The sequence below is a fragment of the Mirounga angustirostris genome, unplaced genomic scaffold, assembly GCF_029215605.1.
Source record: "Mirounga angustirostris isolate CCGP_5_RB_7025 unplaced genomic scaffold, mMirAng1.0.hap1 SCAF_11, whole genome shotgun sequence".
In the NCBI taxonomy this organism is placed as follows: domain Eukaryota; kingdom Metazoa; phylum Chordata; class Mammalia; order Carnivora; family Phocidae; genus Mirounga; species Mirounga angustirostris.
In genome coordinates this window covers 39,005,140-39,023,369 of record NW_026991719.1, presented here as the reverse complement: position 1 = coordinate 39,023,369, position 18,230 = coordinate 39,005,140, and the positions used below count along the sequence as shown (strand labels likewise).

The following is an 18,230-nucleotide window of genomic DNA, read 5'->3' as shown; positions in this document are numbered from 1 at the left end:
CCATAAAGAATAAAACAAACAAAATATATGAACTTTAAAATCCAACATTTTTAGATCAAATGTAAAACTACATCTCTCCATAAATCGTTAAATATTACATGTTTAACTAATCAGAGACGAGGCAAAATAAAAATATCTTTAGAAGATTATAATCAGCTTTTTGTGAAAAACACATAAAAACAATAGAAGTTCTACATATATAGATACCCCCTCTGCCTACATCTGTTGAGGGCTTTTATTTTCCATTCCCCTTTTCCAACACAGCCCTCCCTTGAGATTCCATTTCCAAATCTTACCTCACTACATCAATGGAAGGAGACTGGGTTACAGATTAAGAGAATGAGAAAGAGATGGAAAAATCTATGCTCATTTCCCCTGATCTTCTTACTTCTCTAATAAAGGTGAGAAAGAAGAAAAGAACAGCAACTAGCTAGCATCCTACCACCACCCGAAACTTCCTCCAAGCTCAGTCCCTAGGCCCTCCCTCTGTCTAGGGCTTTCCTACGCAATGAATTACTAAATACAGTGTCATCTTCTGTAGTGTGAAAATTATCACATATTTAAATTCTTAGAAGTCCTCTTCAAGAGGAACATAACCATACAACTAAGAAAAAGCTCCACTTGGCTAAGTCTCAATTAAAGTGGAAATTTTTAACAAATACTGCTATAAAAGGTTCTGAAATTAAACTTTATTCAGAAACTATACATTATTTTTAGAATTAAAAGAATTAATTAAATCCAGAGAAAACAATTTTATCGCAAAGGGCCATCATATAATGAAGTCTCACATCACCACGATTCTACTTTTAAAACACCAACTGTAATTAATCCCTCTTAAAAAGCTCTAGAAGCAGTAAGTGTATCTACTTACTTTTTAATTGCATAAATGAATTGTGCCATAAGAGAAATATCTCATACAGATGTTTTTTAAAAGCTTACTTAATCCTTTCTATAATCTTCTGATCTTTGTAGTATCACAAAGTAATATGTAAGATTTCAAAGAATAGTCAAGGTCTGTGGCATACACAAATAGGTGATGACGTTAAAAATTCAAAGAGAAATAAGCTTTGCAAAGATAATAAGAGCCTGGTACTTAAATTGTAATAATGTCTGGCTCAAAGTAGGTAGTCTACATTTGTTAGTGCTCTGTGAGACATTAGCCATTACCGCGGTTATCATGTAATCATGCAGACAGCCTAAAATAAACTACCCAAATCAACTGAACTGTAATGCCTAATGTCTCTAAATGAAGCATGTTCCCTTCCATCACAGTAACCAGCGTTGTAGCACAGAAAGTCCTGAGTCCAGGCAAACTCCTCAGTCCTGGGCAAAACAGGACGTTGGTCACACTCCCTCCTATTTCCTTTCTCAACAACCAACAGAGACATAGTAAACTTGAAGATGTATTCATTACGGTTCAAATCATCCTCTTCACGTTCAACAGGAAGTTTTCTGCCCAATGGTGCTCATTCTACAGATGTAGGTGTTTTCCTCTCAAGCAAGAGCAATGACCTACAACTGAGATTTAACCTCAACAGGGTAGAATAAAATGAGGATTTACCAAAATATTTAGTTTGACATTTATGAAACATCCCTCAGAAGTTATCATTCAAACTGACATATTAGTTATGTGAGTTTGCTTTAAGGTACTAGATATAATCAATCAAATGAAAAGGAGTGTTTTCTTATTCCTGTATAATTAGGAAAAAGTATAAATTAAGATTTTAATGAAAGTGTATCAATGCGTTAAATTTTGTCTAATCTAACCTCACCTTAGAAACTAAAATACTGCTGCACTTGTTACCTTCCCACCATTTATTCTGCAAATACACTGATCAGTTTCATTTAAAGAAAATAGAAATCTTTTATGTTTTCTCAGGAAATTGCCCCCAGTAGCAGTATGAGATAATTGGTCCAGTTTAGATGATTTAATCCACACCATGTCATAATTCATGTAATAGCAAGTTACATCCTAATTTCTATAACCTTTTCATATATTCCATCATTTTCTTAGGCATTTTTAACACTGACGCTATTTTCACTTAACACCATCCTCTAGGGTTAGAGCATGAGTCACTTAGAGCAAAATACTTTCTCAAACCTAGAATCCTTTGACCTTAAATTTTCATTAAGAATGATTCAACTTTTTATACATATTTCTCAAGAAAGAAAGTTTTAAAGAAATCCAGCTTGAACCCAATGAATATCCTTAAAACTTTTATTGGCTACTATTACACTAAGTATGCCAACACTTACTTATTGATAAACACATCATAAACCAATCTGCTTTTGGAAAGAAACATACACAGAAGCAGAAAATAACTGTCTGAAAAAAAAAACATTGTAGCAGAACATATTTCTCACATTCTTTAATTAATTGAAAAATGTCACTTCAAACTTTATATATGATATGTAAAAGTAGAATAAAAAAATTCAAAGAATGTTTTCATAATTATCAATAATTTTAATACCACACAGCAGGAATCAGTGAGCTATCACTTAAAAATCTTTGCATACGCATTTTTCCTAAAAGACTGGCAAACCCTGCTTTTAATCCCCCAAGTCATCTACAATATAATTATTGCACAAATAATCAATCTTGTTCATTAGTGCAGACAATTTTAATTCAACAACCCAGTTCACTGGCGTATCTATTTTAGACACAGGCTGTTCACAATAACTGGTCTCACATGTTCCATTTGTACAAGTAGCCATGACAACCAATACAGTTAGATCCAACAATTCCAAAAGAAAAATTACACAGGACTTTCACTATCATCATCATCATCATCATCATCATCATTACTACTATTATTTGCCATGAGGTGATCTGAATACACGTAGAAAACTATTACTTAAAAATACTTACTTTCAGCATTGGACAAAGTGCAGGGATTGCAGTCAACCAAAGCTAACTGAAAATGCTGCAAGAAAAGAATGAGAAAATCAGTGCACTAAATTCAGTCATATAAATGTGTCTTAATTTTCAGGTACGTAAAGTCGAACATAATCATGAAACTACGCTATGCAAATAAAACATACTAGACAACCAACTAGAATTACTTTGTACATTTATTGCTGATAACAGGCTGTTGGGTTACTTTCTTGAGACAGTTGAGAATGGAGAATTAACTTAAGTTATCCTATGTATAATTTTGTTTATATGAAAAAAGCTTCAGAAAAAGTCTTCAAGGGACGCCTGGGTGGCTCAGTCGGTTGAGCGTCTGCCTTCGGCTCAGGTCATGATCCCAGGGTCCTGGGACAGAGTCCCACATCGGGCTCCTTGCTTGGCAGAGAGCCTGCTTCTCCCTCTACCTGCTCTGCCTGCCGCTCCCCCTGCTTGTGCTCTCTCTCTCTGAAAAAAAATTAATAAAATCTTAAAGAAATAAAAAAGAAAAAAAAAAGAAAAAGTCTTCAAGTAAACAGTATCAGTTATAGAGCAGTTTAAATAGTTTAATCATGGGGCGCCTGGGTGGCTCAGTCGTTAAGCGTCTGCCTTCGGCTCAGGTCACGATCCCAGGGTCCTGGGATCGAGCCCCGCACCGGGCTCCCTGATCCGCGGGAAGCCTGCTTCTCCCTCTCCTACTCCCCCGACTTGTGCTCCCTCTCTCGCTGTGTCTCTCTCTGTCAAATAAATAAATAAAATCTTTAAAAAAAAATTTTAAAAATAGTTTAATCATTATTTTAAAAACAAAGAAAAAGTTCAATGGTATTAATGTAAGAATACCACTGCTTATCTCAAATGAGACATGAACTTTAGAAACAAATGAAATACTATGACAATAAAGGGTAAAACTATCTGCCCTTACTGATTCTTCAATAATCATTGTATTTGGTGCCTTCTTTTTTTTTTAAGATTTTATTTATTTGTGAGAGAGAGAGAGAGAGAGAGAGAAAACAAGCTGGGGGAGGGAGAGGGAGAAGGAGAAGCAAACTCCCTGCTGAGCAGGGAGCCCGACACAGGGCTTGATCCCAGGACCCCGAGATCATGACCTGAGCTGAAGGCAGATGCTTAACCAACTAAGCCACCTAGGTGCCCCTGTATTTGGTGCCTTTTAAAACTATGAAATACTACCAAGAATGCACCAAATAGCCTGTGTTGAAGTTCATCTATGAAACATAATTATCTTTTTAGAATGCATGTACTATTATATGTGTAGGCAATATTCAACCACTAATAGTTTACAATATCCATGTATAATAACATTGTTATCATCCTGCCTGAAAAATACATGTTAAAATTCAATGGATAACACTAATTTCTAAGAACACAAATCACGATCAAGAACACTGGGTAGGGGCGCCTGGGTGGCTCAGATGGTTGGGTGTCTGCCTTCGGCTCAGGTCATGATCCCAGGGTCCTGGGATGCAGCCCCGCATTGGGCTCCTGGCTCAGCGGGGAGCCTGCTTCTCCCTCTCCCTCTGCCTCTCTCCCTGCTCGTGCTCTCTCTCTCTCTGCATCTCTGTGTCTCAAATGAATAAATAAAATCTTAAAAAAAAAAAAAAAAAAGAACACTGGGTAACATTTGACATCCATCTACTTTATCAACATTAAACCTGGTATATAAACTAAGAAGAAAACAAGTACTAGAGTTGGCATAAAATCCTTAGTATAAAAAAAGTAAATCTCTCTGAACTCTTCTAAAAAATATTTCCATATATGTACATTTAGATTTTCTGAGTGCCTACAAGATTTTATCATTAAAAGTAATCAATAGCCAAAGTATAAACCCTTTTTTAAAAACTGACAATAAGCTCGTTCCTATCCACAATTCAAATACCTAAATAGTTGTATTTTTTATAACTACTGGACAAACTGAAAATTGACATGCATAATGACAAACAGATATAAACTCAAGAAGACTTTATCAAGAGAAATAATCATTAGCAAGCTTTCAGTACTATATATTTCAATACAGAATGAACAAAGCTGCACTTGGTCAACTAGAACCCTCAATTAACAAAAATAAACTAATGTCAGCTACCCAGTGTTACAGTGAAAGAAAGATTAGAAGGCATCGTTTGGCATGAACATGGTAGCCACCATATTCCTTCATGAATGTCGGTAATGCACAAGCATAATGAGGCAAGCCTACATTTGCAATATTCTTTAAAATGTAAGGGCTGTAATATTCTGAATGGGCAAACCACTAACAAAATGACTATGACCGTTAAATATTAAATATTTAATCCATTCAACAAATATTTGTCAAGTATCTATAATGCCCTTAAGACAATGCAGGCACTAGGAATACAACCATCAATGAAACAAAAGTGTAAGTTACTTGTCATGGCTGACTAAGTGGAAAAAAAAAAAAATCCAACATCTGAACACTTTAAGAACTGGAACTGCTTTTATTAAAAGGAAACAAAACGAAACAACAAAGAACTGCCTTTATTCTCCCCTGGCCTTCTAAGCAGACTGGATGTATACACTCAAACGTCCCTTTAGTGTGCTACCACAGCAACAGAAACCAGACTCTTTTAAAGAGTATTTGTATACCTGAATCTAACATAACATTGTATGTCAACTATACCTCAATAAAGAAAATAAAAAGTGAGCACTATGAAAGCAAAGCGTGCTTTATAACCACTTGTCTTCCTGTGGACAAAAAGTGCAGCACAGTAGCCACACATTCCAACTGTACGACATTTCTGAGTCTCATCTATCCTGTTGGCATATGTAGAGAAGAGAAGACAGACGTTTCCTAACTGAGCCATCAAAGGATACAAACTGACCTGCAAAGAAAGTCTTCAAGATGGCAGTATTTTAGTTTTACTATTACAATGATGTCTCACAAAGAGCAGAGAGATGCAGAATTCGAATTGCCTAGACTACATTTCATCTATCAATATGCAAGGTCCTGCAATGAAACCTGGCAGAAGCAATTCTGGACCATGTTTTATGTAAGTATTAATCAATCTTAAAAGCACCAATGAAGCCACTGATGTATCATTTCAAATCCACAACATCATGAAATAGCAAACATTTCCAAACAGCAACAATATAGAAAAATTACTTGGCAACAGAGTACATATTCAAAAACATGCATGTGAGAATGAAGGAACTTACAGAATAATTATTAAGTATAAGAAACTAAGAAAAGGGCGCCTGGGTGGCTCAGTTGGTTAAGCGACTGCCTTCAGCTCAGGTCATGATCCCAGGCTCCTGGGATCGAGTCCCACATCGGGCTCCCTGCTCTGCGGGAAGCCTGCTTCTCCCTCTCCCATTCCCCCTGCTTGTGTTCCCTCTCTCGCTGTGTCTCTCTCTGTCAAATAAATAAATAAAATCTTAAAAAAAAAAAAAGAAAGAAAGAAACTAAGAAAAGCCACATAAAACTACCCCATATAAAGAAAAACAAGGATACACTTCCCAGTAAACTGAAGGGAGATGAGGGACTGGGGTGGGGATGACATGACCTCAGTTTCATTTCTCATATCTAAACCAGATGCAAAACAGATGTACCTATTAACATATAAGCCAGCAGAAATGACTATCAATTATAATAATCAGCCCCCAGGATCTGAAAATACCATGGTAAAATATCCAGCACCCATCCCTGCAACCAACAGAAGCAGCTAGGAAACACCTGTGCCTCACATGGAAATACTGCAGTACTGAAACGGACTCCTGCTGTGTGAAATAGTTACTATGTGGTAGAGGCTTCTGCCCTTCAAAGACTACATACAAACCTCAAGGCAGAAAGCATTCTATAGAAAATTAATTTCCAAGCAAGATTTACCTAACACATTTTTTTAATGTTACGGTGATTTTCTTTTATAGAGCACTTCTGGTCCAACTTAACAAAAAGGATCTATTCATAACAATTTCTGTTGACATCTTTATTACCAAAGTCACCTTTTGTTTTAAAAGCTTTTATTTCAAAATAACTTCATAGCATTTTGCTTTATATAAATTAAGGAACTTGATTTCTAACTGGAGGAGGAGAATCTATATTCATGTAATTAACATATAAAACTCAGGTTTCAAGACTTTCTCTTTAAATTGTTTTACTTCTAGCTGTATAGTTTGTGATTATCTCACGAATCTTTTCAATTGTAGAACCCTTCGACTATATTCCCAATCCTGAAGACAAGCAGTGATATAACTTTTGGGGGGGTAATTAACAAATTATTTATGTGTGTATAAGTTATTAAAATTTAGAGCAATGTTTGGATTCCAGATCCAATCTTGGATGTTCTGAATCAGTGGGTTGGAGCTGACATCCTGTAAACCAGAAAAAAAGGTTCTACAAGTTATTCCAATGCACAATCAGGGGTAAATGCCACTGTTTTAGTTTTTAAATTGTGTCCTTGCCCCCAAAAACTTTACTTCAGACTATTTAGACAAGGTGTGTGTAGTCGATACTGTTGTCTCTATTCAATTAGTGTAGACACAGCCTTCAGGAATAAAATGTTGGCAACACCAGGCACTGTGCTATGGCTATGCATCTACGAAACTGAATGCACGGCTCACTGAAATGAATGTTCTATTAGAAGTTCAAAAGACAATTCCCTAACGGAATCCAAAAGATGTAGATGAGGGGAAAAAGAAAAGAAGTAGTACTTCAGGCTGAGGAAACAACTTAAAGTTATTTTTACACAGCCCTTATGAAAGAGGGCTTTATGGACCATTTTAAGTGAGAAGAGGGAAGATAAGTAGTGTACTCTTCCAAGTCAAGTGATTTTTTCTTTTTCATTGTTACAGATTGCCGCAATTCTAAAAGTAGGAATTAAAACCAACAACTTCATTCCTAAACCTAATAGTCTATGATAAATGGATGAGACTAGGGAAAGGTCCAGGGATGTGATGGTACTTCGGGGATTTGGTCTCTGAAAATGAGAATACAAAACTGAAAGTAGAAAGTTCTAGTAGGGCTTATGTGTCACACTGCTGGATAAGCTGATATGATTGAGGTTCTTTCAAAGCCCTCAAACTCAAGTTCTTCTGATTCTCTGTAACACAAGGTTATTACAACTGTTTTGAGGAGAAACTCTACTGCACACCAGTAACTAACAGCTAATGGATCCTGGCAATCTTCACTCAAAAAAGAAGTTTCCAATCTGGAGTCCTCCAAAAGTATCCTTAACAAAAAAGTAAAAGAAAAGACACTATATACTGAAGATGTTCAAAATCTTACTTCTTTTCACAGCCCTTCTTTATGGCTCCAGACTTCTGTCTGTCTATACCAACATCTGATATCCCTCGGGTACTTCCACTCAGTATACTCCCAAAGGACTCATTGCCACTCAGAGCCTTTCCACCTACTTTAGTTAAAAAAAAAAAAAAAAAATGAATTAAGCCAATAAATGAGGAATCTATTTCCACACTGAATCAGTTAATAAATTAACTCCTTAAGATTTATAGAATGTATTACCTCTCATCCATCCATCCACTGAGAACCCATTTATCCCACAGGTCTTGCTCATCTTTTTTCCTGTAACAGTGTCCTCCTACCTAGTCTCCCAACTCATTTCTATTGTACTTTACGAAAGTACAGGTATACAACGGACTAGAAATTTTAAAACACTGGTTCTACTATGCCAAATTATGAAGGAACTTATATTGGTATCCAGCCAATTACCGACAGGTCCCCATTAAAAAGCCACATTCTTTACCTTTAAAATCCAAAAAAGTTCCAATGTTGACACAGTCTAGGGAAACTTAAATATGTAAATATTAGGGAGAATTTCTACATAATCTTCACTAAATTAAATAGATGCACTGGCATTAACTGACTGAAGAATATGGGTATTATTACATCTTATTTTGCATTTCCTTCCTTCCATGAAGGAAATAATTAAGAGTCTGCCAGGATGTGAAAATTAGAGGCATTATATAAAACTATCAAAATTAGTGTACTTTTATTGAAGTAATGATCATACACTGCCTCAAATATATAACAAATGTAAGCAATTATCATTAACACCATTAAAAAGTAATGAAATAAAATTCTTAATTAATTATATGGTGTTAAAGAGGCAACCAAACCCCTCTGGGGGGGGGGGGATATTATCTGAAGCAGGGAAGAAAAACAACAAATACCATGTAGAAATGTCACCCTGGAATGGACTCTGGTTCAGATAATATTAAACTAGTTAATAAATTAAGAATTGATACCCCCACCACTCACTAAACACATGAAATCTTTATTGGCCAATTTAATGGAAAAGTAAAACAGTATCATTGAAAAGTAAGCTGGGCATTAACTTCACATTTCTGAGGATGGGCAGAGTAGCAAAAATACAAGTATTAAATTCTAGGATGGGAAAATGGATTTCACAAACAGTATCTACACTGGTCCCAAACTGAGGAGTTTTAGATATAGCAGACAAACTGAGAACTAAGAAAGGGGGCTAAAAAAACTTGTCAGATTCTTCCATATAGCTATATCTATATATATGTATGTATATATCTGTGTATGTATATAAATTTAATCTTTACAACAATCTTGTTGTAAAACAATCAGTTACTCGAGTACTACAGACACAAGAGGATCAGAAGAGTTAAGCATCTTGCCCAAGGTCACACAATTAGTCATATGGCAGGGTCAAATTTTAAAACCAAATTTGCTTGCTCTGAGAGCTGTTTACATAGTACCAAAACAGAATGAATCTGTTTCAGAGATACATTTTGGCAAAAAAGTTATTACCAGGGATACAAATAAAACAGGAGGACCTGGAATCTATTTCATGTGTAGGTGAAAATAAGAAATCTATTATGAAAATAAACTGCATTTTATCATCGAAAACCTGTAGATGCTATATCCCTCCTCTTCAAGCATAGGCAAAGAAAATGAGGTGAAGACCTGATCTACAATGGACGGATTGCCCACACCACCCCACACCAAAATACTCTTTTTTTACCCACCCCTCACTCCTCCACCAGACAAGAACAGTATATTTAGGGAATTGAGCCCTGCTCCAAAACTGGGCCTACACCTACAACCACATCTTTGATAAGGAATCAATTGAGAATGGCCAGTGGCTCATTTCTGGCCAGTGAGATGCAAAGAGAAGTATTCTTGAAGAGATCAACAGGAAGTCAAGATCTTTCTCCTTTATGACATGATGACTGGATATTTACTGAGCACTTATCATATGCCAGCACTCTACTAAGCACCTATACCACTACTCTAAAATACCTTTCTATATGAGACATGAAAAATGAATCATCTCACTTTGATTGTACCCTTCAACTTTACTGAATTCATTTATTACTTCTAATAGTTTTTTGGTGGGGTTTTTAGGGTTTTCTACATTTCACTTTAATTGTACCTCGCAACCAGCCTTAAGAATAAGCCAACACAGAACAAAGAAGAAAATGAATCCTTGATGAAACCTTGGATCAGCTGAATCAACCAATCTGGAAGGCTACTATAATACTTCACATGTATTATACAAGCTACTTTTTTTAAATTGTTATTCTAATCAGCTTCAGTTGGGAGTTTCCAAAGTTTCTGGTTATCTATACCAAGAAATGTGCTTCTAGGAAACAGCTTCAGTAGTTGAAAAGTCAGAGGTTCCACATCTATCCATATGAAACTAAAGTACTAGCCAGTCCACTTTAGGAAAATTGGAGGCCATCTAAGGGGAAAGGGACATACCACTCCTTCCGATTCCTACCTTCATTTGCAATACCTCCTCCTTGACTAAAAATGATGATGGCTAAAATTCTCCTTTTGAAAACAGACAAGGAATAATGGAGAGAGAAGCCTAAAAAAAAGCCGACGTCAAAATGAGATAAAAATCAAAGGCAACCTTCTTGTTATGGGGAAGAGAAATAGCAAGGACTCCTAAAATTCTTTTCTCTGTTCACACAAATGAAATAAACATCAGGATGATTATCAAGTATTTTAAGAAGACTGTACTTAACTTAAAACATTTTTTTTTTATTTTTTTGAAGAGTTTTTTGCTAAAATTGCTATGACTTGAAGGTTTGTTAGCCTTTATGCCTGAACAAACAAAAGTTGTACACAGGAAGTCTCTACTGAACTTGAGTAAGCAGGAACACTGTCCAACACTGTTTCCCCTGATTAAAAAGGATTTTAAGTATTGCCACCTTCATAGAAACAGAGCTCTGCATCCACAGAATTATTTAAGACACCACTATACTGATGTTCAGAGATAGCCAAATTCTATAATATGGGACATTATCTGATTATTTTTTCCACTCAAATATATCTCCTGAGCAACATTTACCAAGCTGCTATCAAAAACATGTCTGCCACACATAATAGTTCTATTGTGACAATACTTTAAAATGATCAAGTAAGTTTATTTTCTATTATTAGACATTTTAAGAATCTTTGTTAGCTAATATATACTGTGAATGTCCAAGAGGAGGTTAAAATATGCAAGGTGGCATTTTCCATTTCAAATCCACTCACATTCCATAGTATACAGTTGACTCTTGAACACAGGTTTAAACTCCATGGGCCCACTTATATATGGGTTTTTTTTTGCATCAATGTATTTTCTCTTTCTTATGATTTTCTTAATAACATTTTTCTCTAGCTTACTTCATTGTAAGAATACAGTACATGATACATATGCAAACTATGTGTTGCAATTCTAGGTTATAGGTGAGGCTTCCAATCAACAGTAGGTTATTAGTAGTTACATTGTTGAGGAGTCCTTACACACAGATTTTCAAATGGGGGGGGTTGGTGCCCATAACCCCCATGTTGTTCAAGGGTCAACTGTCTGAGAAGTGCTGCTCTATATTTGAGGAAATCTGGCAATTTCCAGGCATCCTTGACTCTCCACACTACCTAATTTTACCTTGGCACCAATTCCTCAAACTGCACTTACCTTTGACAACTGTGTAAACAAAATACTTCACATACTTGTTTTAGTGTTTTTGGTTGTATATCACTCTTTCATATTATCAGCATTGTTCTTTATAAACTCATGAAAGATAGAACAGTAGTTGCATAACTGTCTATTTTAAAACTCTAGAACAATTAAATACAGTTTTTTAAAAAAACCTTCAGTAGTACCTTATTAGTAAATTCAAATTACAACCTACTGTAAAGTCTCTTTATCATTCTTTATCTCCCTCCCCGCCCTTCAGGATCAAGATAATCTGCAATGGAGGTATTTAGAACATGGCAACCATTATACTCTTAAATTCACAGGAACTTAAATTTTTTCCTAAAACTTCTAATCTTTCAAAAAGCAATGCTTTTGTTGCACAGGAAAGCACTATTTTCATGAAAAGCCCAGTAAGACCTAAAGTGAAAACGGCACAAGAATCTCAATAAAAAAAAATTGAGAAATATCAAATTTCCATAGTAAGTAAAATATTTAACCAACAATATATTATCTTTTTCTAACAATGTTTATATTCACAAACCAGGATTCAAATGACTTGCAGAGAATACTTTTTTAATAATTTAGACATGAGATGTGCCCTGCTGGTAGAGGTCGACAGATTTCTAGTGAGATCCATGCAAATAAATAGGCTAGGATGGGATCACAGACACAGCACCGTTAAGCAGCTGGCCCTGACCTCTATGCTGGCCAATCGCTTATAGTGGACTGATTTAGATGTCCAAACTGAGATTGAAACCTTCAACTTTTCCTGATGACAGACTTCAATTAAAACTTAAAAAAAAAAAAAAAAAAGTTTAATGGTATCATCAGTTATCTATGTCTTAGGATCATAATTACTTTGTACCCTGAAACCCAACCTTGTGTATCTTCCAGTTCATAGCTGATGAAACAGTTCTTTCACCTAAATTTTCAAATTTTCTTTTGAAGTACCAATATAAATTCCAACATTTCTCAATGCTCTAATATTTAACAACAACCCATCCCCCCCAAAAATGTACAAAATGAAACATTGTATCTTAGAAAAAACCCAATAACCTACCTTTAAACTAGACTCATAGTCTGTATTCACTTTGAACATAAGCCCAAGTCGTAAATGAATTTCCTTGGCTCGACAAAAGCTGGGATCAACATAAAGCACCTCCTGAAATGCTTTAATTGCCCTGAAAGAATATAGACATAAGATATCTTAACTTTTTAACACTTGCATGAATTTCTGCTTGGTAGCACAGTAAAACTTCTGCTTTATGCAATATGGTTTTAAAGAAAATGTGTTACGTGAATGTATTATTTAAAAAAAGAAAAAAAGACTGGGAAGTGGCACCTGGGTCTTTTATATAATTGAAAGTATATCATCTAATACAAAAGGGGAAAAGGAAGATCAGATGAATGTATAATCAATTGTTCAAATAATATTTTGTGGCTTAAAATTCTCAGTTTAAATAACTGATTTCATTGTTTCTGGAATTTCCTAGGGGAAAGAGGAGTGGGCCAGATAGTTTTGTTTTTTAAAGAGGAGAGATTAATCCTGTTTCTAGTCTATTCTGTAAGAGTTAAGTCATTTAAAACTTTGTCTTTCATGTTTAGATTTACAATTCATATGTACCTTATTTTTATATGGTGTGAAGTCAGATTTCATTTTTTCCACACAGATACCCAACAGCCCCTGCATCATTTGTAGTAAAGCCCATTCTTAGCACAGCTCTGCAGTGCCACTTTGTCCTAAATCAAATGTCCATTATTTATGTAGGTCTGTTTCTGGGTTCTCTATCATCTATCACTTTCCATTGGTCTATCAGTCTATTTTTGCCCCAAATTCACAATTAAACTTTTATAAATGGTCTTGATTACCAGTAGAGCAAATAACAAGCATAAGGAAGGAACACTTTTCACTGAATACACTTTTATACACCTTAATTTGATCATGTAAATATACTACCTACAAAAAATAAATTAAAATCATGACAAGGAAAAATGTCTACTTTGAATTTTGAAAATTCTAACAGCAGATATAACAATATGTTGTCATTTTAAATCTCTCTACAGTATTTAATTAAGACTTATCCCAAGTACCAGCTAATATATTTTTTGCAAAGCTTTTTATCAACTATTCTCTGCCTCTACTTATCTTAAAGGTGGCTATTTAGAATCTCAGAGGATTCCAAAAGAAAAGTCAATCTTTTATATAAAAAGTTCAAAATATTATACCACAAAACAAGCACAATACCCCCATGTCTTTTAAGTAACTGTATTTTGATTCATGCATTATCTATTTTCCAAAAAAATTGTGTGGGACTATGTACATGGTTATTATAAAATTAAGGGTTCTAAAGGGTAATGTTGATCATGAGGGGCAGGGGCAATAGGTCTGGCATCAGATACTTTTATACCTGGTAAAATACTTACTTCCTGAAGAGGAGGCTGGGATCTATGTGTGAGATGGCTTTTTAAATGGGTGGGTATATATGTGTTTTATTATCTGATGTGTACAGGCAGAAGAGGGGAGTCAAAGACCTGACAGAAAAGAATTGGTGTAAATTACCACTCTCATTCAAAGGCAGCTTTCTATTTCTCTCAGACTTCAAGATACTTATCTGCATGTTATTAAGACATTCCCTCTGTACTATTCTCAAAGCTTTCTAATAGGAGGAGGTACAGTTCAGCCTTTATTCTTCTCCTGGTCATGACTAGTGCTACCATCTTCTAATAGAACAGGCAACTGTTGGGGGATGGCGGTCAGCATATAAAAGGTTAGGAAGAGAACAACTGCAGCTGTAAATGAGGCCAATTAAAACATGATACAATTGGGAAAGGGTATGCAGGAGTTTGAGGGAAGCTTTTGGGCTAATAGCAATATTTTATTTCTTGACCCAAATGATGGTTATGAATGTTTATTTTATAAATAACATGTTAAGATGTATACTTCTGTTTATACATTTTTAAAAATGTTATATTTTATAATAAAAATTGAAGGTAATGCTTCATAAAATCCTAATGAACCTTAACTTATGAGATGGGTCAGACAACTCTCTTGTGGAACGGTCAGAACTAAGCAATGTCCACACGTGCCAATAAAAAACCCAGGCAGGCCTGAGTCAAAGGTATGAAAGAAAGAGAAGGGAAGTGGAAGACAGCAAAGAAAAGAAATAAAGGAGAAAAAAAGAAGAAAAACTAAGGAAGGGTATGTGAGAAAAGCAGTAAGGAGAACACAGAGCATCAGTAGCAAGCCCTCGGGAGAAATTATTTCCTACTCGGTCTTACTTTCTATTTCCGGCCTTTCCTCTGAACCCCTAAATTTGTAGAGGTGTTTTACTCCATAGGTGCCTTTCGTGCAGACATCTTATCCACTTAGTTCACAATGTCACATAAATGCAAAGAAACACAGGTTTATTTTAACAAGTTTTCTGTGTATGTTAACACACTAGAAATTTAAAAAAAAACAAACAAACCATTAACCTATAAGCAAAAACACGTATTCCAACATACTAGTCTGGGCTACCCTAGGTTTATTCTTTAAGGACTATTAAAAGTGTCCATGAGGGGCACCTGGGTGGTACAGTTGGTTAAACAGCCAACTCTTGATTTTTGGCTTAGTTCGTGATCTCCGGGTTGTGAGATCGATCCCCGTTATCAGGCTGCACTCAGCTCGGAGTCTGCTTAAGACTCTCTCTTCTCGGGACGCCTGGGTGGCTCAGTCGGTTAAGTGTCTGCCTTCGGCTCGGGTCTTGATCCCAGGGTCCTGGAACTGAGTCCCGCATTGGGCTCCATGCTCAGCGGGGAGCCTGCTTCTCCCTCTGCCTGCAGCTCCCCTGGCTTGTGCTTGCTCTCTCCCTCTCTCTCTCTCTGACAAATATATAAAATTGTTAAAAAAAAAAAAAGACTCTTTCTTCTCCATCTCCCTCTGCCACCCCCCCGCCACAGCTCACTCACTCTCGCAAATAAATAAATCTTTAAAAAATAAATAAATAAAAAGTGCCCATGAGATGGTATGGCCAATATATATCAAATCATCAAGTTCTTGTTGTTTCAAAGTTTTCCTCAAATTCAATACCTTGCAGACCAAATCTTCAATATCTCATTACTAGATTACTGAAATAGATACACTCTTTAAGGACATCCTCACTCTGCTCTGGCTTACCTATGTTTCCTCAAACATGTGCGTCCTGTAACTGCCTACTAACCATGATACTATAAGTCAAATCTCCATGTAGCATTTAAAGTCTGTGAGCAGAACCTAGTACCTATTCAACTCTATTCCCAGTTATGACCCAATACTATTCTTTCTCAGCTATGACCTGGCTTATTTCGGGAATTTCTTTATGCAAATACTGGCCCTCTTGACTTCACTGCTTCTCCTCAGGATGGTCTCCTAATCTGAAATATTTCTATATTCTTCTATTTCACCCTAAATTCACTGTTACCTAAAAGACTGACCACCCAAACTCAATACCAACTATGCTTTGCTTAGTGTTAACCAGCAGTTAGATCCACTTTATAATCAAATCATTTTATTCTCTATGTAGTGGTACACTACTCTCCAGTTTTTCCAAGTGGCCTATTCTTTGAGGTCCACACTCCTCTTTTATCTTTAATGGTCTAAATAATACACAAAACGGTTAAATTTAATAGATGTTTACTAATGCCATCACTTTTATAGTTGGTTGACTGGGCTTCTCGTGGGGGCAGGAGACAGCAATGCTCCACAGTGTATTTACTGAGCTCCTCTCATCTAACAAAATATATCTAGGTTCATTTTCATTTCCTTTTCTAAGCTTTTTACCCATCTCCCCTGTGTGCTTCCTCAGTTTTTTCCCACCTTAGGGGAAAAAAGGAAAAAGAGGGTGTGTGTGTGGGTGTGTGTGTGTGTGTAGAGGGTGTGTGTGTGTGTGTGTAACAGGAGTGTGTGGAGAAAATAGGTTATCATTCAGACTACATTCTAATTCTGGTCATCATTTTAACACATTCTTATCTCACCAAACTGTATGTAGCCAGAGCATGATCTCTGCACCACAAACTAGACTAAAAACACCAACACATATAAATTCTGCTGACCTCAGTATTCTGATGACAGAGAATTTCAGAACATGAGAAATGGCTACCCAAAACTATAAAATATTTTCATGATACAATGCCTGGAAAGGTTTATACTTTTCAAATATTAAAGCATATTCTCTAGCAATTAATTTTGGTGATATAAAACACTACATCCTTTAGATTTTGAGAAAAAATGCCAATGATGATTATGCACAGCAATATGCACTTTTTGTTTTTACAGTCATTAAAAAGAAAAAGCTTCCTCAGGACTATACCAAACTATAGTAAAAATAATATTAACTAAATGTCCCTAGCAGTTTCAGTACATTTGGAAAGAGACATAATAAAACTTTTAACTTTTCTAAGGCTAATAAAGCTGAGTCTGGAGATTTCCCTCAAGGATATCTGAAGGGATAAATGGTCTAATACCACAGAATTTCATACTAATAAAAGGGCGAATATTCTAACTCTAAATCAGTAATAACATGTATACACACAACAGATAAATACTTCCACATACAGATATTATGAAATGTAGAGGTTCCTTTTAAATGAGACAAATGAAAGATTTGATGAATCAAAGAGACAGGCAAGGCAGGATTTTTAAAGGTGGAGATGGTAAGAGAAAGCAGACCAAACACAATAAACGGCACAAAGTTACATAGGTAAAAAAATGCTCAATACGTTTCCAGGGAAATGTTAATACAGTGTGACTGACACAAAGGATATATTTAGGGGAACAGTAGGCAAGAAGGACCATCTGAGGCCGAACCAGAAAGGACCTTAAATGTGAAGCTAAGTTAGAAATATCACACAAGAGTTCTTTACATTGTCATTTGCTAATGTGTTACTTCATGGCTTTTTTTGCTCTTTAGCCAGTCTTCATTTCATCACCCCAGACAGTGGGAGACATTTTTTCCTTCCCCTCTTGCAAAGGTTTATGTTTTTATCCATAATTTCCCTGAAGCTTAATTACTCCAAGCCCTTCCAAATTCTGACAATCTATGTGTCACTGGTAAGCATAACTTTACCAGAACTGCCTTAGTTAAATGCTAGTTTTGTCAAAACAGAAGTGTACATAATAAATAACACATGTTAACATAAACTGTTTCATTTTAATGGAACTATACTTAAGCTTTTCATCTAAGAGCATTACTTTGTATTATGATAACTCAAAAACATTTATTAAATTTTTGCCAGACTCCATGCTAGACAAGCTTCAGGATCAATGGTAGTATTACGAAGACATTAGGTTCATTTGCACCCGAAGTGGTCACCACAATGGAGAACAGATATTCCTACACTTTTAAGAACACTTGTGATTGGTACAGTACTTAAGGAATTAATCCTAAAAAAAACAT

At 35.7% G+C, this 18,230-nt stretch overlaps 1 protein-coding gene across 14 annotated transcripts in view; it reads right to left on the bottom strand.

Annotated features, from left to right (window-relative positions):
• Nucleotides 1–18,230, bottom strand: part of KDM6A (lysine demethylase 6A) — a 208,808-nt gene that overhangs the window by 87,207 nt on the left and 103,371 nt on the right. For 12 of the 14 annotated variants that reach the window (XM_064573951.1, XM_064573955.1, XM_064573959.1 and 9 more), the window contains exons 6-7: nucleotides 12,878–12,998; nucleotides 2,870–2,924 (exon numbers count right to left, since the gene is read on the bottom strand). In XM_064573951.1, coding sequence (XP_064430021.1) covers nucleotides 2,870–2,924; nucleotides 12,878–12,998 — 176 coding nt within the window. Of the gene's footprint in view, nucleotides 1–2,869; nucleotides 2,925–8,141; nucleotides 8,268–12,877; nucleotides 12,999–15,096; nucleotides 15,169–18,230 lie in introns of those variants that run through there. The other 2 variants (XM_045876610.2, XM_054507766.2) reach the window with 2 other exon arrangements.